This window comes from Lutjanus erythropterus, chromosome 12 (genome assembly GCF_056507025.1).
Source record: "Lutjanus erythropterus isolate fLutEry1 chromosome 12, fLutEry1.hap2, whole genome shotgun sequence".
Classification (NCBI taxonomy): domain Eukaryota; kingdom Metazoa; phylum Chordata; class Actinopteri; order Lutjaniformes; family Lutjanidae; genus Lutjanus; species Lutjanus erythropterus.
In genome coordinates, this window is record NC_139328.1 from 24,537,501 (window position 1) to 24,562,107 (window position 24,607).

Consider the following 24,607-nt stretch of genomic DNA (forward strand, 5'->3'; position numbering starts at 1 on the left):
ATACATACATACCAATATGCAAGTTGTGTCTCAAGATAGTACATTCATACATACATACATACATACATACATACAAATATACAAGTTGTGTCTCCTCAAGATGGCACATACATACATACATACATACATATATATACGTACATGTATACATCCAAATATACAAGTTGTGTTCCCTCAAGATGACACATACATACATACATACATACATACATACATACATATATACATACAAATATGCAAGTTGTGTCTCATATGTATGTATGTATGTATGTATGTGACATCTTGAGGACACAACTTTTATATTTGTATGTATGTATGCATGTTTGTATGTATGTATGTATGTATGTATGTATGTATGTATGTATGTATGTATATATATGTATGTATGTATGTCCCATCTTGAGGAGACACAACTTGTATATTTGTATGTATGTATGTATGTGCCATCTTGAGGAGACACAATTTGTATATTTGAATGTATGTATGTATGTATGTATGTATGTATGTATGTATGTATGTATGTATGTATGTGCCATCTTGAGGAGACACAATTTGTATATTTGAATGTATGTATGTGCCATCTTAGGGGGACACAACTTGTATATTTGTATGTTTGTATGTATGTATGTGCCATCTTGAGGACACACAACTTGTGTAGTTGTATGTATGTATTTATGTATGTATGTATGTATTTATGTGCCATCTTGAGGAGACACAACTTGTATATTTCTATGTTTGTTTGTATGTATGTGCCATCCTGAGGACACACAACTTGTGTAACAGGTCATTTGTATTTCATGGTACACCAGACATTTCTCATCAGCAGAACAGAAATCTCTTAGAAACGTCTTCAGCAGATGGTGAGTCCTGCCATATGGCCTGCTGAGTCTTTCACAGTTTAAGTTGGCCTATAGCTGTTGGTCAAACGTCACAGTTGAAAATTATGATTACATGAGCAGCACAAACTGGTGCCTCAAGGCGAACATGTCTCTTCACCCCGAGGCAAACATTTTTCCAGGTTTAGAGAGTTGTGTTTCACATTTTGTCACTAAAGGGGCTTCCCACACTGCAAAACAGTTCAATCCTATCTAGCCATTTTTGTTATAAAAACCTTTTTTCTCAAAACAAATGAAAAACTTTGCCAACACAAGATAAGACTTCAGTCTTCAATGGAAAGCAAGTCCCTTCAAAAATTGTTTATATTTTTAAAAGATGTTATAAAGCAGATTACTGCACATGAATTTAACAAAATGTAACTTAAATTTAGGAAATATGTGAAACTGGTTGATTTGCATTGGAAATTATTAAAACAATGTTGCTACAAACAAAAAGAACCAAGAAGTTCCTCGACTATTTAGATCCATATTGAATCTGAAGTATTACACCTATGTCAAAAATTATCATTATTATTATTCTGAAGTATATGTATTTCCCTCTCTTAAATGGGTTTCTAAACTTTTACGTCTGTATCCAACAATATTGTATAAAAAGAGCACATTAAACCTGCAAAATTCAGTGAACTTCACCTGGTGTGAGGTTTCCATATTTGTTGGTTCTTTCAGGAACTTGTGTAGGATATACTGGAGCTATTAAAAAAAAACATTTTTCATAGTATCTACAAGTCAGAAAGTGATAATTATGGTAATAACTCCTATATGACATAATTGTGGCATGTCCTACAGGGTGAAGGTGAAATGGCAAAAATCACTGCAAGATTAAAGCTGTTACAGAGTTTTATTGTTGGTCCTCAGGAACAGCAAAAATATGCAAGAAGTGAAACTTGTTAATATTCCCCCCAAGCAACAAGATTTAATGAGATGCATAGTTAACAGCTCATGGGATTACTGAAAAGAAAAAGCAGTGTAAACAACAGAACTCTGTAAACAAAACCATTTCAAATACAAACAATTTCACAGCTTTATGACTGAAAAACAAAAACAAAAAAAAGTACGTAACATGAGTTTCTTCCTCCTAACAACACTGAGAAGTTACGTTTTCTTTACCTCAAACAAACAGAAAAATGTCTAACTATGAATAAAAGTTCATTAACACTTAAATGACAGAAAACTGTTGAAAAACCTCAGAATGTGTCGCTCTAATGTGACGTGTTTGAAATGTCTCAGTTTCACAGCTTGTTCTCTTAAAGCTCATTTCTGACTGGAGTTTAAAAAAATTGGACTTAATCAAAACTGCGTACCAGCAGTGCTCGTCTGTGAGACACGGTAAACCAACAGAGGACGTCCCCATCTGTGATAAGACATGCAGTGTTTTTACATTATAGAAGAAAAATGGGTCTGATTGAGAATGTGTCCCTTCATAATTTCTGTCACTCTGGAGGGAATGCACACTGCAGTAAATATTTCTCAGTGGTAGAGTTGCAGTAATAAATACCACTGCTTATGCAATCCTCAATACTAAAATGTGTTTGTAGTCCAGAGATTTTAGCATTGAATATCTGGTCAGATTCATATTCAGAGCTAATGATGATAACGACTTGCTTAAAGGAATAGTTCAGATTGTTTGAAGCGTGGGGCTATTAGGTGTGGCAGGAGTACCGCCATGGAAGCTAAGCTCGCTATACTGCTCTCTCCAAAGCAACCAGACTCCTTTAACAAAAATATGTCATTTTACTTCACAGAACACGGGAGCTGCTGGTCTACTGCTGCCTCAATCGGTTTGTTTGTTGTTGTGACTTGTGAAGCCAAACAACTCCCGCGGTCTGCGAGGTAAAATAGTTAATTTGGTCAAAGGAGTCTGGTGGCTTTGAAGAGAGCGATATAACTTCAGTTTCCTGTTAGAAAAGGCAAAGACTCTCCAGTTTCCTTAAGTTTAAATGTAACCTCGAAACATTCCCCGGCTCCAGCTGCTAGACTGTAAACTGAATCTTTGGGTGAGGGGACATGTTTTTTCTTTTTAACAATGAACATTTTATACACCAAATAATGAATTCATTGAAATATAAATGGACAGATTAAGCTAGTTGTTATGCTTCGGATTTAAATCAAGACTACAGTTTGGTTTCCATTGTTGAATAATGGGAAATACAATGGCAATTAGGTTTTGTTTATTATGCAACATTTTTAAACAATAGGCAGCGCTAGAAATAAGTGAGGGGTGAATTAAACCTGGAAGGAGCTTCCAATTAAAAAGGAGAGCTGTTCAAGAGTAGGCCATAGAGCTACATTAATAAATCAGCTGTTGAGTTGAAGGACAGTGTCTCCATTGCATAGTTTGTCCACCAGAGGGGACTGACAAGACGATTTTTACACTAACATGTCCTGATTAGTTCATAGCTTGGTTCTTATCATTCTTTAAAAGAAAATCTAACTGGTGAGGGGGTCAGGATTGTTTTTTTGTTTTGGTTTTTTACTGTAAGAAGTATTGCTAGCAAATATATTATTATCTGAATTTTTTAACCCCCAAATATCCATCAGTGGCACGATGGGAAGCTCATGTTATAAAACGCTGCGCTAACTGAACAGTCTCATTCTCATTTACCAGTTCTTTTTGTTCCCTCCACGGCTGCTCTGCCTTCAAAAATAATATTTTAATCTGATGAGAGATTTTATATTTGTAATGTTGTACAAACTGTAGGTGTGCGACTTATTTTCACAGTTTGAGAGCGAAAGACAAAGAAACATGACTGAAAAGACTGGTGTTCCCTCAGAAATATAACTGAGTGGAGTAAAGGCACAAACATGAAGCAGATTGTCATGTCATGTCGGGGCTTTCAGGTCCAAGATACAAGTGTCCTCCACTGATACCTGATTAGAGAACAGACGGGTTCTCTCATTAGTTATTAAAAAGAAGAAGACAATTTATTTATATTGCGCTCTTCACAGACATGAGTTACAAAGTGCTTTACGCAACCATTAAAAAAAAAGATCTATATACTTAAATTGAAATTATGACATACTGTAGCATGATGTGCTTATTGTCTTGTATTGTATGTATTGTGATACTGTAAATTTCTTATTGGTTTTGTTTTTGTAGATGCAGTACTGTAAAATAAGGAATAGATCAGATTATTTGAAGTGGATTTGTATGAGGTACTTTATCCATACTACTGTGGACAGGGCCAGCAGCAAAATGCAAGATAAAAATCAGATCAAAAAAATCAGTTTAACTGTACACCATATTTTCACTGCTTTACTTTGTTTTCAGACAGAATCTTCCAATGGGAAACCGCTATGTAAGACAAATATAAAAGCAACCAGGAAAATCCATTAGGAAAAACTGGTGGTTTTGGAGAGAGCAATGTTTAGCTCACATAATTGCATTTTCCCGTCAGAACAGGCTGTCTGACAGTAAGGTGAAGTGGTGAAAATATTTTAAATATAGTGCACACTTAAACTGATATAGATTTTTTTGAATGGACCTTTTTTTTAAGTGGCTGAAATACATTTCGCTGCTGACAGTCCACTGCAGTACATGGCTTAGCTTGCATGCCTGGTCTGCCTGCGGACTGCCATCTGCTATAAGTAATACACTGTCAAGAAGTACCTCATACGACCTCACTTCAAATAATCCAAACTATCCCTTTAAAACCAATTTACAATGGATCTAAAACATAATAACACAAAAATAAACAAGCACTTCACTACCTCATAGTTCGTATTGTAGCATAAACTTGAGGTGAAAACATTAAGTTGCAACTTACCCAGATTTAATCAGAGGTGATCATCTTTTTGGATTTCTTTTTCTAGAAAATAAAAAAAAAGGTAAAACAATTGTAGAACGCTTCCTGGTGTAAATTATTGTGTGAAAACTCTTTACACTTTATAATGCTTTCATACACGTTGAAATTAAACATCTAATTTAAGTGGTTATTAGAAGTCTATTCTAAGAAGTTTTATTTGTGTTGTGTTTGTTACCGTAGGAGTAGCTGCAGGAGTTTTTTCTGTCTCTTCCAGTTTCTTCTTTAATCTGTTCTTCTCTGCAAACATTAATCAACAAAAAGTAAAAGGTTATTAAGTGCCATCTGAAAAAGTCAAGTACATTTAAGTGCTGCAGCTCAGTGTGTTACTTCTTCTTAAATTACAGTTTTAAAAAGACAGCCTTGGTTATTTTTCAGAGTCGAGAAGTAAAAATAGAAGAAATCATCAGCAACTATCAATCAGAGTCTCTTACTCTTTTTCTTAGAAGGTACATCAGGGCTCACAGTGATGGGAGTTGAACTTTGTGTTGTCTCCTCTTCTTTTCCAGCCTTCATCTTCTTCTTTTTCTTCTTCTTCCCTTCCTTTGAAAGTGGAGACAAGTCAACTTGAGGCAGCTCAGCACTCTGCTCACCAACCGTGCCACTTTCATCCGCCTCCTTCACCAAACTCTTCTTTTTCTTCTCTTTCTTCGTCTTTGGCGGCTGGTTTTCCTTTGAGGAGTTCTCTTCTTGCTCGGCGTTCATTTTTATCTTTTTCTTCTTCTTTGGTGTGTCGTCGTCCTGGGCAGCATCGGGTTGAGGTCTTTTGGTCGGTTTTGGTTGAAGTGTTTCCTCTGCTGCAGCTCGTCTCTTCTTTTGTCTGAAAAATATCAAATGTTTATTTCATTTTGGTCTGTTGACAATTTCTGTTATTTTTTGCTGAATTTCTTCGTTTGTGGTAACTAAAGCCACTACAAGGAGTTTTTAACTGGTTATGAAACTGTGGAAACACTTTGGTTGAGACTTCCTTCTTGTAGCTTTAAGTACTAAAAGACTCCCACAAACTGTGTTCTGCACTTGCAACCACAGATTTACTAAAATGAAAATGAAAAATAAACTGATGAAGGTCATTGTACCAAAACTCTGTCCTCTGCATCAAAGATTTATTGACAGTGTGTGGGAGCTTTTTTGTTTTGTATTATCGACCATGGTCCTCTCCTACGTGCCTGATGATCTACAGGTGTGCAAAAGTTTTGGCTCTTTCAGCTATTTAAGTTCTGAAATAAATTTCAAATTAAAAAAATATTCCATGTCTTATTGCCGTTTTTTCGTTAAATTCTAATAAGTATGGACACTTACAACAAATGACATAGCAGCAATAAAATGTGCATAATGTGAAGTTTTAAGCATTAAGATGCCAAAAAAAATTACTTTTTTCCAGTCAACATCTTCTGAAGTTTCAATCTCTTCTTTATACTGAGCTTCTTATTCCTCCTGAAGTGTTGCTTCTTTTTGGCTGAAGAGAGCTGAGAAGAGTTTCCATCTAAAAGGATTTGGGAAAGGAAAAACTTACAAATCACTGAAATTAACTCCAACAGTGCCCGAGAAACAGTACCTCTGAACATTTCAATAAATAATATAATAAGATAATTAAGGGTAAAAATATATTGAAACAAGAGAGAAGTGAAGTTTATTTCTCTCTACCTGTGGCTTCCAGCTCCTTTTCTGTGTCTTTGTCACCCCCTGCTGGTTGTTCGTCAGACTGCATCTCTTCTTTCTTTTGTCCGCCCTCCTTTTTCCTCTTTCTCTTCTTCTTCTTTTTCTCTTCAGTTGTCTCTGCTGGACTCACAAGGTTCTCCTTTGTCTCCTCCTCGGCTTCTGCTGCCTCGCTCTGCTCTCCTCCCTTCATCTTCTTCTTTTTGATTGTATTTTCTGAGGGAGTGACAGAAGTTGCCTCATCTTTCCCCTCCACTTCATCTTTCTCCCTTTTCCTTTTCTTTGCCTTCTTCTTCTTTTCTGGTGAAGTGACCTGAGACATGTCGTCCTCCTGCTTCTCCTCCTCTTCCTCTTTCTTTTGATCCTCCTCTTCCTCTGTCACCTCCTCTGGTCTCTTTTTGGCCCTCTTTTTCTTCCTGGCAGTCTTGGTGGAAAGGGGAGTTTCACCGGGTGCACCTACGGTGGATGTGTCTGTGATTGGTGTGTCTGCAGCTGGTGTCTCGGCGTCCTTTTTGTTTTTCTTTTTCTTCTTCTTTGGAGTTTCCTTGCAGGACTCCTCGTCAGGGAGCTGTTGGCTAGTTTCTTGCTCGGCTGCGTCACTGTCCTCGACTTCGATGTTAAGGATGATGGAGATCTCAGGGTCGACTTGCTCTTCTGCAGCCACCACCGTTGCCTTTTCTACAAACAGAATAACACACTTAAGGTTGTTTTTCCTTACTTTCTTTTATTGTTTTTGAAAAGACACAGCGGGAATAATGTGAGAAAGAGACTTTTCTAGTGTTGTCGCTCCTGTTCCAATAATTCATAAAGAGGATATAATGAAGAACAAACAAAGTCATAATAAAATGCCACAATCCATGTTTCCATATTTCAGAACACACAGCAAGGTGCAGACCTGTCTGAGTTAAGGGTGCTGCAGTTGATAGGTCACCAGTGCTATCAGCCGATATTCATTCTAAATAGTTTGATTGGTGGTCTCTATAAAGGCTGATCAGTAGAGCCAATCAGATGATGAAGCAGCAGGGTCCAGAAATGAACACCCACCCACCAAGTGCCAAAGGTGGGTCAATTTTCCATTTGGTGAGTTAATCTCAGAAAGCTATCAGCCACACTTCCAGGTTAATTTACCAAAATAGTCATGTTATAAAAAAAAATATACTGAAAGTCTACCACATTTTGGTGGTAGAGACCTCACTGTTTAGTCCACTGGATATTATGTGCTGCCTGTCTTCAGTCTCTCTCTGGTCGCCGGTCCATGGCTATTACTGACAAAACTCTCATCTGTTCTAGCATTACAAAAGGAGAAATCACCGATCAAGAGGCAGGTGCTGTCAATTTTAAGTTCATTTGAGATTTATAGGTCATTTACAAAGCGTTTACAAATTTTCTGCTCAGAATCTGCGTAGCCGAGGTATCTTATGCTCAGTATTTTTTATGAATTGAACTTCAGCACACCATCGCAAATTATCTTAAGAGTTCAACTACAAATCTAAGAATATTTTTATGAATGAGGCTCCTGATCGGAGCACCCTTAATGTGAGTGTCTATTTAAAATGAATCAATGGTAAGCTATTAGTCACATGACTGGGTTTACAAAACAACATATTACATCATCATTTTACTTGTAAACAATATATATTTACTCCTGGTGGATACAGAATTTTAAAATTATTTTAAAAGTTGCCCATTACATTGCATTTTTTGGTATTTACATTAATTAATATTTTTTACAGTAATGTATCTGAAAATCTGAATTGTCAACTGCAGATAAAACTGAAACAAGTTAGGGTTATTCATAAATATTAAAGAGATTTGAGATTACAGCTTTTTGGAAAATGAGGTTGAAAGAGGACACAAACATTTAATGGATTGAACAAAGTTTGAATCTTAAGATTAAGGTTTTATTTCGTTAAAAAGTTGGTTGTATTATTGTAAGTTTTGGGTATGGTTAAAGCTTTGTGTCGTAGAGAGGAGTTGTGTAATTTTTTAACTTTGGATGGTTAGTGTTAGTGATGGGGAAGTCAGCGTCACCTTGTTCCTCTGGAGCTGCTGATGTCTTTGTTTGGTCCTCCGTCTTCAGCGGGGATGTGACATCACCGTTTTCTGTTGTCTGAGTGAACACACAAACAGGAACGTAAACATACACACACACTAACTTATTATTACAATAATTATTACCTCTTCTAAGGATTATAAAAAACTACGGGCCCAATTTTCATGAAACTTGCTGGAATGGTGTAGCATGAGTCAAGGAAAAACCCATTAACATTTTGGTGCAGAACTGAATCATGGGGTGAATTCTCTGATTATGTTCCACTTTCATTTACACTGCAAGATAGGAATTCAGTTCCTTTGGCCGTAAACACCTGTGTTGCAAGCGACCTAAGTACAGAATAAATGCACAACTGAGACAACCAGATTTTGACATGATTTTGAAGTATATCCAGACATGTACGCTGGTTGTGCTTACAGATTTGCATATCAAAGAAGATTCGACTCTTGGCCTCATCTGCGCCGTCACTCTACTGTAGGTAGCAACTGTTTTTGTTTATGCTCTGCTATTGGATTCTTATTCTCTCCCTGCTCTCAGCCAAACAACACTATACATTTTTGTCAGGTTAGTTTACAGCCAGCCAACAACAAAAGCCCCACCCAAAGAAATTTTTTAGGGCACCTTGGATTCCTCCTCCTTCTCCTCCTCCTCCTCTTCCTCCTTTTCCTCCTCTGGATTTTCAGATTCAGGGTCTGGAAGAGATGAAAATACAGCTGCCATTAGAAAGTGTAGTCTAAAATAACAGTATTTAATTAGTAATTCGGAAGAGTATCAGAAGACTTCACCAAATATGACATTTCGAGGCATGCTGAAGACGTCCTTTATAACGCTTAATCGTCATCTCTTAGTCGTCTTACACGTCTTTGTTTGATCGAGACGTTTCCTGCCAAACATCTAGCCATCTTGTACTTTATGTGTCATTTTTTCTGTCTGAATAAATCTTGCTAATGTAATGGCCTGGCAGTGTTGTTTCTTTATTGTTCCCTAATGAGTCCAACTCAAAAGCCTTTTTCACAGCAGATGTTTTGACTCGTCATAGCAACAAGGCACAGGTGGAACTATTTAATGATGGATCTGTCCCAGCATTTCATTGCAAGTTAGACCACAGTCTGACAAGCTGAAAATATCTGCCGAGAAAAATGTCTATTAAACTTTAGTCTCTTCACCAAAGTCATAAATTAATATCATGCACTTTTGTAAATGAGGTGACTGTGTTCCAGAGGACTGTAATTCTCAGACTAGTTGTCGCTCCAGTTTTCTTAACAAGCTCTGACAGGCTTAACAAACCTCCTTCAGAAGTTAAACAAGTGACTGATGTTGAGGGAAACCGCTCTGAACAGAGCTGCCAGAAGCTGCTTCTCTGGACTTTGGCAGCAATCCTTCAAACGCTTTACAAGTTTTGGTGTTGAGTCCAAGTTCCTTCAGGTAAAATATTCAACTTTATGCCCCTTCTTCCTTTGAATGAAATGAAATGATCCAAAAGCTCTGCATTTAAACAGCAAAAGACGAGGTGCTGCCAATAAAAGGCAATGGTACGTACACACAGTACATTTCTTTTTCTGTTTAATAAAATGGAAAAAATATGTCCGGTGTAAAATAAAATGCTGCAGTGAGTCTGTGCTGAGGAGGAAATGACTTCATTTATGATTTACTTTTGGAGCTGCATTTCAAGATTGATGATCACTTTGGAGGTCTGTTCATCCAAATCCCAAAAAAATACAATAAAAACAAATATTTTCACAGTGACCTTTTTTTCCAGTTCCAATAAAAACATGTTCACAGCAAGTTCTTTGAAATAACTGTGACTAACTGGGACCCTGTTTCTTTGAAGATATGTAGCTGTTGAACATTTTAAACTTTTAAAGTGAGTGACACAAATTAAATTCCATTCACTTCCACTGTATTGGGATAAAAAAGAAAATTCAAAATGTGAATGAAAAATGTATTTTTTATGGTACGGATGAACTGTCCATTTAAAGTTTTTTTTCAGGGAAATTCATGGACTCAAAATCCGCCCATTTTAGAGTACGACACGTCATCAGTCAAAGTCGTAGCGAGGCCGCAGTTTTGTCCTCGTTCCTTGTGCTTTACACATTTTACATTTTAGTTATGCATATTGTTTATACTGTTTTATACACTTACGGTTTTATTTATGCATATTGATGCTCACAGATCTCACAAACTTTTATTAGTATTGTTAGTTTTTTTTTTCTTTTACACTGCCCAGCTTTTCCTCATTTCGTATCCTTTCTCCTTTCCTTACATATCTCTGTTGCTGAGACTGAAATTTACCCACCTATGCTACTGTACGATAAAAATTAGATCCCTTATTTTAAAACAAATCTTAGTCAAAGTTTCCTTCAGAGTGTGAAGTGTTCTTCTGATTATACAGATAGTTAGGACAACTGTTGAAAGCAGCTTCTGTATCAGACAAACATAAAACTAATCCAACAACTATTTAGATAAACTTTTAATCACATAATTCACTTAATCACATTGAAGTCACTCTTAAAGTAAAAATTCCAAACATTACCAAATTCCATGTTCTTAATTATAAGGATTTGCTGCTTTTCTTTGACTTATGTGATGGCTAGGGCTACAACTAATGATTATTTTCATGTCTATCCTTTTTTTTTTTTTTTTTTTCGAATTAATCGATTAGTTGTTTGGTCTATAATATGTCTGAAAATGACATCTACCAAAGCCCAAGATGACGTCCTGAAATGTTGTTTTGTCCACAACCCAAAGATACTGGGTGTGGATTTTCATAATAAATGATAGAAAACATGTGTTCTCTCATCTCAGTTTTGAAAGTGGCTGCAGAGGCTGTAAAAAAAAGAAAAGCAGCCACTTTGAACCATCTGATGGCCTCTGGAGCCTCTGAGCAGTTTCTTCACAACAGCTTGTGATTCTTGTCAGTGCAGTGAGAAGGAGACAGAAAAGATGCCATACATAACATGTAAAGAACAACCTGGCGATCGAACGTCTATTGGTTGTTCTTACCTGCAGGAGGCGGGGCTTCGCTCTCCGCTGGCTGGTCATTGGTCTCCTGAGCTGTCAGGTCTGATGCGGTGGGCTCGTCCTGGCCGAGCTGCTGCAGGAGGAATCAACAGGTCAACAACAGTCGCCAACACCAGACGTGAGAGTTTCTCAAATGAGGTTTTCCACTACAGTATTTGCTTTTCTCTTTTTTCTCTTAATTTCATTTTTTTTCTCTCCCATTCATGACACAGATCAGATCCTTTCTAGTCAGTGCAAACAACAAGAAGCTGCATCAAACTGCAGGTTTCTCAGTTCTGTTTTAAACAACGTGGACATGAGCTGGACTAACAGAACCAGAGAGATGTGACCAACATGCCATCTGTTCGTGAAAACTTCAGAAATCACAATCTGCTTTGATGGTTACATAATTCACCACAAACACAGTTACATGTTCTCTAAATCTTAACAAAAGTATAAATATCAACCAGAACTGCACCTTTGCAGCACTGCCTTCCTCATCGTCTGCCTCCTGAGTGGAGGAAGACATGTCCTCTGTTTGACCGACAGCTGTCTGTTCGTCTGTGACCTTAGAAGCATCTGTGGCGTCTTCTGTCTCCTGAGGACAGAAATGGAGCAGAGAGAGGACAACGTAAGCTCAGAGCACATATATTTTCCATTACCTCTAATAATAAATGTTTATGTTTTATAAGTATTTATGTCTTAAGAGTTGTATGTCTCATACTATGATTTACTCACTTTACTTTCACATTTTTCTCATGTTTAGAAGTAAACAAAAATCAAGTGAACATGTTTATAAATAAAGTGCATGGCAAATTCTGTTTTCAGTGTATGTTTCATATAATTATTGTTTTTAATTAAATATTTAAACATATCTGTCATTTGACAGGTGCTTTTTATACATATAACTCATTATATATTGTTTTTTTGTTTGAGGGCAACAAACAATCAGTCTGGAAGTGAGACAGCTTTTAATCCGCTATCTATTTAACAAGAATATTTGGGACAGATTGGAGGGAAAGCCAAATATAAGCACATCTGAAATAATAATCTTCCATTCAAAAGAACATTGTGTGAACATGGAAGATCAATGTTGTACCAGAAAGTTGGTCTATCAACTGAGTTTCTCACTGTACACATTTGTTTTTAGTCTTCTTTCTAGTGATGTTGCTGCATTTCCAAGTCTGAGAAATTAATATGGCGTGTACAATATTATTACCACTGACACGAGGGAGGGCCAAAACAGCAGAAAATGAGGCTCACATTGTAATAAATCTGAGTTAATCTTTAATATACATGTGGACACAGTTAAGAAATTAATGTTTATTTGTTTAGAACTGCTATAGGATGACTAACATCATGAAAGCATGCAAACTTTTTAATGCAAAAAACAATTTCATCAATTATACTGCAGCTTCTTAAACATGAATGTTTCCTGGTTTCTTTACTCCTCTCTGACAATAAACTGAATTTCTTTGAGTTATGGGCAAAAGAAAACATTTGAGGATGTTGTCTTGGAATCTGAAAAACTCTGATCAGCACTTTATGGGCCAAACAACTAATCGATTATTAGAGAAAACAATCGACAGATTAATCAACAATGAAAAGATGTCCTATTCTTTGAATTCAGCTATTGTAAAAAAAATGCAATTACAATTTAAAGTAGTTTCGAGCACTTTTTTCAAAATTCAAGAACTTTTCAAGGATGTACATCACTTTTAAGAACCCTGGTGTTTGCAAATTCCATCGCCTTATACCAGTCAGAAACAGGTTTGCATACACAGTTTACAATGATTCATTTATTGATCAAACAGCTAGAAATGAACAGGAAAAAGCAACTCCAGCTGTGACTAAAACAATAATGAAAACTGATTGCGGCCAAAGATGTAGGGTGATTTAAATTCATTATTCAGATATAAGTGGAGGGAACTACTATTAGAACTTCCACAGCAGAAGTGAGTCAATAAAGTGATGCAAGTTACTCAAAAATATCAGTTGAATTTAGGACTGTTTTGGGTCACTGAGGAGAAAAGTACATTTCTAGCCCTGCTTCTCACCTTTTTAACCCTGAACCAGTTTGCATGCCTGATCATGATATGTTAAAGTCAAGAGTTTAGACTCCCTCTGAGAAACTCAGCACCTTTCTGCAAAAATCTTAAAAAATGCACAAGTTAAGATTGTGAATTGGGCTTTTTAATGTTATGTGCTGGTTTGGAACCAGCTGAAAATTATGACAGCTGGCACCATTTTCAGCAGCTTACTGCTTGCCAACAGCAACTTGAGCATTTTCATTCCTTCCAACAGGTACAGTGACATTTAATCCCAAACCTCCACATGCCAGGATATTCTTAAAAAACTCATGACTCAGCAAAAAAAGAACTGCTTGCAGTGTTTCCTACTGGAAGCTAAACAGCACAAACAATGCTCCTCAGCCAGTCACAATCTTCTGCAAAATAAGTTTCAGATGTGTGGAGGGTGAGCTGAGGGAACGTAGGCTCGGCTGTGCCAGGAATCAACCAGCACTCCTGTTTTTATGACGTGTGCTTAAAACTAATTAACATTTCTGCTTATTTCTGGTGGAATATACAGCACAGTGCAGGTAGCTTTTAAAGACAAGCTGCTTGGTGGCTCAAATGTGGGACAAATTAAAACAGTGGACTGGACACAAGCGGTTCAGAAAAATTATGCATGTGCCTCTTATAAATAAAACACATGTAACCGTCACAGTGAGCTCACGTGTCAGCCCACTGCCAATATTATGACAAAACAAAGATCCTGTAAGTTATTACAAAGGGAAACTTTCTCAAAATCATTTCTCATTATTTTATAAGTCATTTTTTGAGTTTCTAAGTCATTATTCCAAGATAAGTAGTCATTTTGTGATCCTAAGTCATTAATTCAAAATACTAAGTCATTATTTTGTGAAGTTGTTAATTTAAGACTCCTGGTCATTATTATGAGATACTAAGTTGTTATTTTGAGAAAACAAGTCCATATTTTGAGATAAGTTTCTCATTATTTTGACATACTAAGTCAATATTTCAAGATTAATCGTTATTTTGAGAAACCAAGTCGTTAATTTAAGATACTAAGCCCTTATTTTGCAATACTGAGTTGGCATTTTGAGAAACTAAGTTGTTATTTTGATTTACATACACGTTATTTTTAGATACAAAGTCATGATTTTGAGATACAAAGTTATGATTTTTAGATACAAAGTCATTAATATGAGATACTAAATCATTATTTTGAGAAAGTTCCTAATCATTTTTGAATACTAAATTGTTATTTTGGGATACTAAGTCATAATTTGAGACACAAAATTGTTACTCTGAAATACTAGATTGTTATTTTTTTGATACCAAGTCATTATTTTTTTGATACCAGGTCGTTATTATGCAATACTGAGTCATTATTTTAAGAACTTCTCATTAGTTTGACACACTAAATGCTAGTTTTGAGATACCAAGTCATTATTTTGAAAAAGTTTCTCATAATAATTGCTTGCAGGAAAAAAAAAATCATCACATTGGCAAAAAAAGGGCTTCTGCTCTTGCTAGAAAAAAGAAAATGCAGGTATATAGGGCAGAAGGAAAAAAAGAGAACAATCTAATCAAAAGCTTAAATTCTTTGGACAGGTTGGTAGACTGCAAAAGGTGAAAATAAATCTTGGCAGCACTTTAAAGGAAAATAGTTGGAGTCAAAGTTTTTAATGCTTGTTGGAGGGAGGACTTTACATAACCACATGCTTTACATTGGGCCTCGGGTCACTAACCTGCTTCAGCTCATCGCTGTCCTCTTTATGCTCCTGACTGCTCTCGCTGTCTAAATCGGCTGGATCTGGAGCTGAGACCTGATCCTCAGCCTGATCAGAGGCAGCTCCCCTGGGTTCAACCACTTCCTCAGAGTCTGAGGAGTTGGACCTTCCTGCCTTGTTACATGCCTCAGCAGGCATTTCAGTAGAAGCAGACTGTAAAATATATTTACAAGCACAAACTTAGAGCTGCTGTCAGAGAATTCAAGATGCCCATTTGTTTAAGAAAGTGAAATACAAGTAAAAATCTTTTAACTGTCCGTTGCTGATGGCTGAAGGCTGATGAATCCTGCCAATGATGTAAATCTTTAAAAACATGTAATGAGTATACAGTCATTTTTTTAAACAAAGGCTGACAATAGCTGGGTGCTAAAGCAATGTTACTCAAACAGGATTAAAAAGTGTGTGAAACTACAGCAAAACACAGCTGGTGTCAAGAAACAGCTACCTCACTAATGGTTAAAACTTAACCTGCACAAAAATGACAAACAAATACAAACCACCATGTTCTGAACAGACACTAACAAAAAGTAATAAAAAACATTTAACTTAAAACACCACTCTGTCCAACACTGCATTTATTTTACAACTCCAGCGGCAAAAAAGTTGGGACGCTGTGTTAAATGCAAATAAAAACAAAATGTAACATTCAACTAAATGCAGTCCAAACACAAAGATATTTTATGTTTACACTGAATAAATGTATTGCTTTTGTAAATATGCACTCATTCTGAATTTGATGCCTGTAACAGGTTTCAAAAAAGTTGGGACAGGAGCAACCAAAGACTGGGGAAAGTTGTACAATGCTCAAAAAGCAGCAGTTTGGAACATTCAACAGGTGACAGCATCATGTTCGGGTATTAAAGGAACATCCTCGAAAGGATCAGTCGTTCACAAGCATGGAGGGGTGAGGTTCACAACTTTGTGAAAAACTGCATGCGCAAATAGTCCAACAGTTAAACATCTACAATCCATAATATCATTAAAAGATTCGGAAAATCCAGAGAAATGTCTGCATGTAAGGGGCAAGGCTGAAAACCAACACTGAATCCCAGATAATTGTATAAAGAGCACTACATGAGCTCAGGAACACTTTGGAAAACCACTGTCAGTAAACACAGTTTACTGCACCTACGAATGCAAGTTAAGACTCTACTGTGCAAAGAGAAAGACATATATCAATAACATCCAGAAACACTGCTGACTTCTCTGAGCCCGAGCTCATCTGAGATGGACTGACAGAAAATGGAAAAGCGTGCCGTGGTTTGAGGAATCCACATTTCAGAATTGTTCTCAGAAATCATGGATGTCATGTCCTCCGGGCTAAAGAGGAAAAATACCATCCAGATTATTACCAGCACCACCTTCAAAAGCCAACATCTGTGACGGTATGAGGGTGTGTTAGTGCCCGTGGCATCATGTTCCTGTCCCAGCCCTTTCAGAAAGTGTTGCAGCAAATTCAGAATGGCTGTATGTTTACAAAAGTCAGTTTCAGTTTAACATAAAAGTCCTTGTCTTTGTACTGTATTCATTTGAATGCAAGTCAAAAAGGATTTGCAAAGCATTGCAATCTGTTTTATTTATGTTTCACACAAGGTCCCAACTTTTTTGGAATTGGGCTTGTATAACTGTACAGAGCATCACGTACGGTGAGATCTAGCACGCCACACTATTTTTGTTTATACCCAACTTATATGTCACAGAAGAATAAGATATATCAGGCTTTGATACACAGAGAGACATGTTAACAGAATCATTTAATTCCCAACTGAACACTATGAAGCTACTTACCAAAAGAGTCACAAAAAGTGAAACTTTAGACACATGATGTAGGAATATGTTTGGCAGATTGTATTACTTTTGTCTTCTGCATGTGAGCCAGATTTAATTTGACCAACTGGAGGTTGGAGAACAAAAAACTAAAATAAAAACTCAGTCTGCTTTTAATTCTGTTCAGTAGAAACATCTTTGTTCTGTTAAACAATCTGTGCAGCAGTGTGGAGCTGGACTAAAAATCTGTAAAACCACAACCCCTCTACTGTCAGACACAAAGTAATCAGGGTTTGTAGAGACAGAACCACAAAGAGCCATTAACACACTGACACACACACACACTCACTGACACACACACACACACACACACACACACACACACACACACACACACACAATTTGTCTCAGAAGATTATCTTTCTGTCACACACACAGTTTCTGTCCAAACAGCATTATCTGCTGCATCACTGAGCCAACACAAAAGAACAGAGACAAGACTCACACACACACCAAACTAACAGATACTGGACAGACGGGGAGACATGAAATGTGTCTGTGTGTATTTCAGAGGCATATAATAACAGTGGAGCTACTGTCCATCTATCAGCACATTATTACAGTCACTGGACAACAGCTATGCGTGTGTGTGTGTGTGTGTGTGTGTGTGTTATTGTGAGGGGAGTCGTTTCCTGCTGCTGCAGAAATAGTCAAGACTAGTTACGTTTAAGGCTGAACGGTTTTGAAAAGTTATCTAATTGTTATTATTTTAAATGATATTGCAATTGTGATACGATTTGCAATATTAGAGGTAATGATCATTTTTACATCATTCTTCCTTTGACTGAAAAACATTCTTGTCTGCCTCACTACTTTCATTAATTTACAAGTTTTTTGACACATTTTGCCTTTAACAAACATTGCACCTCCTGTGATCTGAAAATTGCAGAAAGCCGTATTGTGATTTCAATAAAAAATTGATTAATTGTGCAGCCTAAGTTACTTTTAGTCTGAATTCATAGATCAAAGGCATATTTGAAACTTATTTTTTTTCACTCAGAACGCAGTCTGTACTCTCACAGAAAACAAACAGCAAGAAAACAAGAGAACAAAATGACTTTTTGCCTTAGTCTCATTTGATGCCACACATTTTTTTCTCACAAGGGTCTAAAGATGAAGGACGCCTGTGTTTTTTGACACGGCTACAACTACCCGCTCATTGTTGCTACAAATGTCAACAAGGGTGCCAAACTCATCTCCTGGCAACAGGGACGAACAGCTGCACTTTGTTGACTAAAGGACTTTGCAAGCAGCACAGTGACCATAAGAACAATACAAAAGAACCACATTAGCAGGAGGGGGTACCATCCTACTCTGGTTCAAACTTGAATAAACAGTGTGAAAACAAAGGAAATTTGACCTTCTCTTTTTTTAATTTGGTGGCTGCAGCTTCACGCCAGCAGCAGCTGAGGGTTTGAAGGAAGCAGCATCACTCTCTTACTTTCCCATCCCTCAGTTTCTCTGATGGTTCAGTGATTCAAACTGGTGGCGTTCCAATCAAAAGCCTGCTTCTCTGCTGCCGCTGCCATGTGACGTCTATACATCACTGTCAAAACACTGTCACATGTTGGACGTTACGCTCTCTGCTTACCTCTTGCTCTGTTTTTGTTTCTTCCCCCTCCACTTTCTTTTCTTCTTCCCTTTCAGAGGAGTCAGAGTTCTCACCATTTGTTGTTTTGGTTTCACTGACAGGATGCTGCAGCTGCTCAGAGACAGTCTCAGCATCTGTCAGGGACTCTGAAGCAGGGACACAAGACAATTCAGGTTAAGGTTTAAACTCATAACTTAGAAAACAAATACTTAAAAATTAGGCACCAAAAATAAAATTAAAAGACATTTCGCAAAATTAACAGCTAAAATTGTGCAATTTTTAAAAAGTCAAAGTATAAACTCTCAATCAGCCGTCAGGTGACTGAAGAGATACGACATACATACTGCAGGAAAAACAAAACATGCAAAAACACCCCACTTACCAACTGGAGGTTTGGTATCCACATCTTCTTCTTCTGTGATGTTCGAGAGCTCAACATCTGCGACCCCTTCTTCTTCACTGGTGGCAGGTTCTGGTTTGATGCTTTTCGTCTTCAGAGTGGTGGCGTCTTCTGTCTCCTGCTTGGCCAGAGAACACAGCCTACAACACACACAAACACACAGACACTTCATTTCATTTATCAGTGATTGTGCAGACAGGAGGATTTAGAGACTGGAAACAGGTAGAATTCAAACATAAAAATGATTCAGGGCTCCTACACCTTTTCTTAAGTCAAATTCAAGTGTTTTTTAAGTTTGACAAATACATAAAATTAATATTATTACATATCTATTAATACCAACACCCATTATCAGCTGCAGTCTTACTTTTCTGGGTTCTTTTCTGTGTTTTTCGAGTAAAATATCTCCAACCTAAAGACATGTTGAGGACTGTTACTGCATCATTCAGTTGCAGACTGTCCTCTCTGCCTGTTAAGAAAACATGTTGGAGTACTGAATATCTTTGTAGAACAGTTTAATTACTAATTAATAAATTAATTCATACTACACAATTTTGGCTAGGGACTTAAAATTACATTGCTATATATTTATAGTATAATTCATAAAAACTACTGTGTAACCTGGACTGGTATGTGGAACGGCGATAAATGAATTAGGCCATATTGTATCGGCTATAGAGATATATATAGATATTTTATATTCAAATTGATTACTTCACTTCTTCCTCACATAAAATCAGATGTTACTGTGCTATAAAAACACAAAATCTACAAAATGGTGACAAATTAATCAGATAATTAATTTCAAGTATCATCTGGCTTTGCCAGTATAAAACCATCAATAACTATTCAGTCAGATAACTACGTATTATAAGACAACTGCAAATTACATTGTAAGCACAGGCACTTCATCCAAAATCCAAGCACTTTTCAAACCTTGAAAACACCACATTGAAATTTAAGCACTTTCAAGGAATTCCAGAACCCATGGGAACCCTGACTGTTGTCCCATAGTCAGGTATTTCAGTTATTTGAGTTATTTCATTATTAAATACTACCTCAGGATGTACTGATCACATGCTCGATCCCAGTAATATTAACTTACATGTATCTGACATATTGAAACAGATGTAGCCTCCTAAATTTGGTACATATTATTTTTCATGATTTTATTGATCCACTGAAAGTCACTGAACACTGAAAGTCGTGATTTGAAACTATTAAGTTGATCAGTTTAAATATCAAGTCATTTTTCACATTCACTCTATATCAAACAATAAATACAAAAAAGCATGCTGTTTTTTTTGTGTATATTAACAGCTAAAAGAGTATACTGTGGTGATTGTTATGTACTGTTGTACTGATTGTGGACACAGCGAGTCTTTTAGAGTTTGTCTGTCCTCAAAGTGTTAAGGCAGCCAAGTTTAAGCTGCAGGATGTTCTGACAGCTCATGTAAAATGTTTTGGAGGTAATAAATTCCTGATGAGTGAAAACAAGTCAAAAGCTTTTACAGAGATCAGATCAGATCATCTGTCAAACAGCCAGGACTTCACAGATGTCTGTGAACGTCATGACTGCGAGTCTGAAAACTGTCAGCAACCACAGAAAATCATTCTGACAGGAGAGTCTGTTTGTATGTGACTGATGAGCAGAAGGACGGACCTGCTTAACTTGAAAACACACTTGGACAAGATGCACAAATGTGAAATGTGAGTTCTGTATTTTGTGTTTCATACTTTTAATATTTGGGCCACCCAGAATAACTGTCACTGACTGAGTCGGAGGATTCACAGAGTAAAATCAGTGATGTGAGCTGAGGTCATTCATTCCTCCATCTATCTGCTGCCCATTTAATCCTTTTCAGGGTGGAAGGGATTTGAAGCGAATCCCGGAATGCACTGGGCAGAGGTCCAGACAGTCATTCATGGGGAGAGACGCACACAGACAGACACACACACACACACATACACACACACACATACATACATCCTGTTCATAGAGACAGTTTGGAGTCTGATGATGGTTGAATCATTTAATTAAAAACCATGAGGAGGTAAAAGTTTAAACTGCTCCCATCACTGTCATCACAACCACAAGATCATCAAGTTCTTGAGTCTTTACGGATTTTTGGTTCTGAAAAAAACTGAACTTGATTGATGGGCCATGTTTGAAGTAGAGCTGCAACAACAGCAACAATTAATCAATTCTTTCTTCTTTCTTTTTAAGAAAGAAAAAGTCAAAAATCTCATTACAGTGTCTTCACTGTGAATACTTTCTGTTTTTTTTACTTCTCTATGACAGCAAACAGTAAAACTAATCTTTGGGTTCTTGGGTTCTTGACAAAACAAGACATTTGAGGATGTCTTCTTGGGCTTTGGGAAACACTGTTTGACATTTTTCACCATTTTCTGACATTTATAGACTAAACAACAAATTGATAAATCAAGAAAATAACTGACAGATTTATCAACAATGGAATTAATTGTCTGCCTTATTTTAAAGTTTATTCTGTTCTTTAAAGCTTATTCACACTGATGCACACTCAACTTATGCCCACCTTTATAGCAAACATTATCATCTATATGCACATCAAATGTACAGTGTATTATTGGGCACTATCTATGTACAATGTGTATTCAATACATGGTAGTGTTAGAGGAGGGTCCTACTTTTAGATGAGTCTCAAATTCTACTGTTGCTCGCTTTTTACTGTGTTTCTTATAGGCCTGGACAATAACACAGTAGTGGTATGTATCTGCAACTGACATTTCATCAGCAGCAATATAACAATTGTTCAATAAGATGTTCAACAATTTCACTTAAATACATTAAATGTAAACCACCATAAAGCACATAATGAATACACTCTGGCTCATAAAAAGCCAATCATATCCCTTGATAATGAAGCAACGCCAAACTACTGGCACCTTTTTGCTACAGGCCACTCCCTCTGCCACGCCATCTTTTTGCCAGTTGGCATGAACAGTTTATCAGCTGTTCTTTGGCTCGTGAGCAAACGTGCTGCTAAATCTTGTGCAAGTCTATGAATCCATTTAAAAGTTATGCACCTTCTTGAGATAAGCCACTCCCATTACCACGCTCCATTTTAGCCAACTGGCATGAACACAAACACACTTGACTTCTATGCCAAACTTGAGCCTCCAAGGGTGAAAACTTTTCCATCAGCAGCTGGGGAACTTTGGTGGACCAACCAACCGAGGAGGTGACCTATAGAGCCGCTGTTCATAGCTGAAAGGGACTGGTTAACTCGCCAGAATTTAATGTTTCAGCTATAATCGACCAGCCTCATTTTCTTACCTCTTTGACTGTCCTTACCTCATTTGTTTTCATGATTTATGCATCTTTGCTGCACTGTAATTAAGTATTTTAATCATAATGCATCAATTTAGAGGACTAATATTTCAAGCTGTTGCTTATGTTTTTACAAACTGGGTCTACGGCAAAAATGTATTATTAAACACAGAGGCAGAAATTTCTTGTTGTGTGTGACATTTCAGACTCACTTCATCCAGCCTGTGTAGATGTCATGTAGGTTGGAGCTCTCCTTTGAGGTTTCCACCTGCACAAACACACATAAATAAAAACACTATAAAGACACTGAACTTTCTCAGTAATCACCAAAATAAAAAAAGACATTTTTAAAGTTATTGACTGATGTCTTGAATGTCTATATTCATGTGGCTGGACAATAATCCTGTAACTCAACCATGATGACTTACAGTCTATAGAGAAGCTGACAGGGAGCAAATTTCCTGTGGTTCAAGAGCGCTTTTGATGTCACAAACGCCAGGAAATGAATGAGACTTTGGATTCAAAGTCCCTCAGAGCGATGATTTTGAGAATGCTGCGCAAAGAAACTGTTGAGACCATTTTTCTCTGTTGTGGTAATCCTAAAAGTCTGTCAGCAACTTTTAACAACGCTATTTATAACATGTTAACCTGAAACCTGACACTTGTGTCCGACCAAAGTTTTGTCATAACAGATGCATAAAACAATATGCTGGTGCGAGAAAAGTACAATTAAAGTGTCATTATGTTAGATGCATTATTAACAAAACAACTATTTTTGTAGCAGAACAACACTTCAATTATAGGTCTGATCATCTAACCAGCAACAATTCAGATTTCACAATAGATTTTGATTTAATTTTGGTGGTTGAGTTTCCAGAATATATTGAAAAAAATAAAATAAGTAATTAATTGAGCCATATTTAGCCTTTTGTTAAAGCTGATGAGTGTGTCTGCTTGCATCGTGACCATGCACACACATTTTAGGGCTTCAACAAGCTGTAGTCTTTTAACTCATCAGAAACAGTGAAACACTCCCATCAGTTTCTTTGAACCTCAAGTCATCACTTGGTATTTCTGCTTGAAAATTGACCTTAACAATTTACTGGCAATCAAAATTAATTTTCTGTTGAACTGTCTGTTGGGGCATCTAAATAATAATAAGCAACTTTTATCACTAAGCACTATAAAAATGTCAGGAGGTTTTGAACAGGGGGTGTGAGTGTGCAGCAGCAGGCCTGCAGCAGGCCTGTTTCACGGCCATGCAGCTCCTGTAACATAATGTTCTTTTCCTCCAGGAGGCCTCGACAAGCAGCCATGTGCTGCAACACACTCACACAGACTGACCTCCTGCAGCTTACTGACTGCAACACACACTGGAGCAAAAAAAGCACGCTGAAATCACATTTATATTTAATCCATCTTCTTATATAATAGGTAAGACGCGCATGTCAGCTCAATATATAACAATAAAATCATAAATACGGTGATTTAAAAAGAAAAACAAAAAAAACACAGATGGTACAAACCATTCTACACCGACTCAGGCAGTACGTGCTGAAGATTTCGAGCAAACTTCTCACCTGAGTAACGTGTTTTTCCAGCACCTTCGCAGCCTTTTTGTAGCCGTTCACCTTGAGGTGCTGATAGATGAGAAACAGCAGAACTTCGTCCTCCTCCGGGGCCATGCTGCTGTCCGACCGGACCGACCGACACGACTGGAAACTGGACCAAAAGTGGAATATTATTGAGCAATTATTTACACCTCAGTTCATGCTCGCTATTCAGCGTGCAGCCATGAGCGCTGACGACGCCCCCCTCGAACTGCTTTATGGGAAATGGAGTTTTCTGGAAGGACAACACGGACAAGGACCACAAAAGCATCTTCTGAGATTAGTAGTCTTACAAACGTGAAGTAAAATGGATGAGTGACACATTTTAGGAGAATATTAGGCCTGTAAAACTTACATAGATAAAAATTATAGTCGCAACATGTGAAGAATAATATATCTTTTCATTTTTTTATTATTGCAAATCACTTAAAAACGTTATTTAAGAAACATACTTTGGAATGAATGGAAACTCCCTTCACATTATTTTAATTTAAAAGTATCTTTCTTCCTATTTTATTTGCCACACACACACACACACACACACACAAAAGCACAAAAATGAAGGATGGGTTTATTATAATAGCACGTTACAGCAGATTTGCTGAAGGAAAAACAGCTTAAAGTATTGCCCAACTTGTAGTTAA

The 24,607-nt window shown here is 37.0% G+C and overlaps 1 protein-coding gene across 1 annotated transcript; it reads right to left on the reverse strand.

Annotated features, from left to right (window-relative positions):
* Positions 1-4,473: 4,473 nt before the first annotated feature.
* On the reverse strand, positions 4,474-24,181 carry LOC146318047 (uncharacterized). The gene is given in 15 exon segments (XM_084732498.1): positions 4,474-4,702; positions 4,875-4,936; positions 5,131-5,607; positions 5,714-5,730; positions 6,068-6,179; positions 6,341-7,030; positions 8,384-8,462; positions 9,027-9,097; positions 11,409-11,499; positions 11,884-12,003; positions 15,181-15,375; positions 18,641-18,786; positions 19,023-19,180; positions 22,566-22,621; positions 23,934-24,181. Coding segments are annotated over 15 exon segments (2,415 nt in total). The 5' UTR covers positions 24,039-24,181; the 3' UTR covers positions 4,474-4,666.
* Between the last annotated feature and the right edge of the window lie 426 nt (positions 24,182-24,607).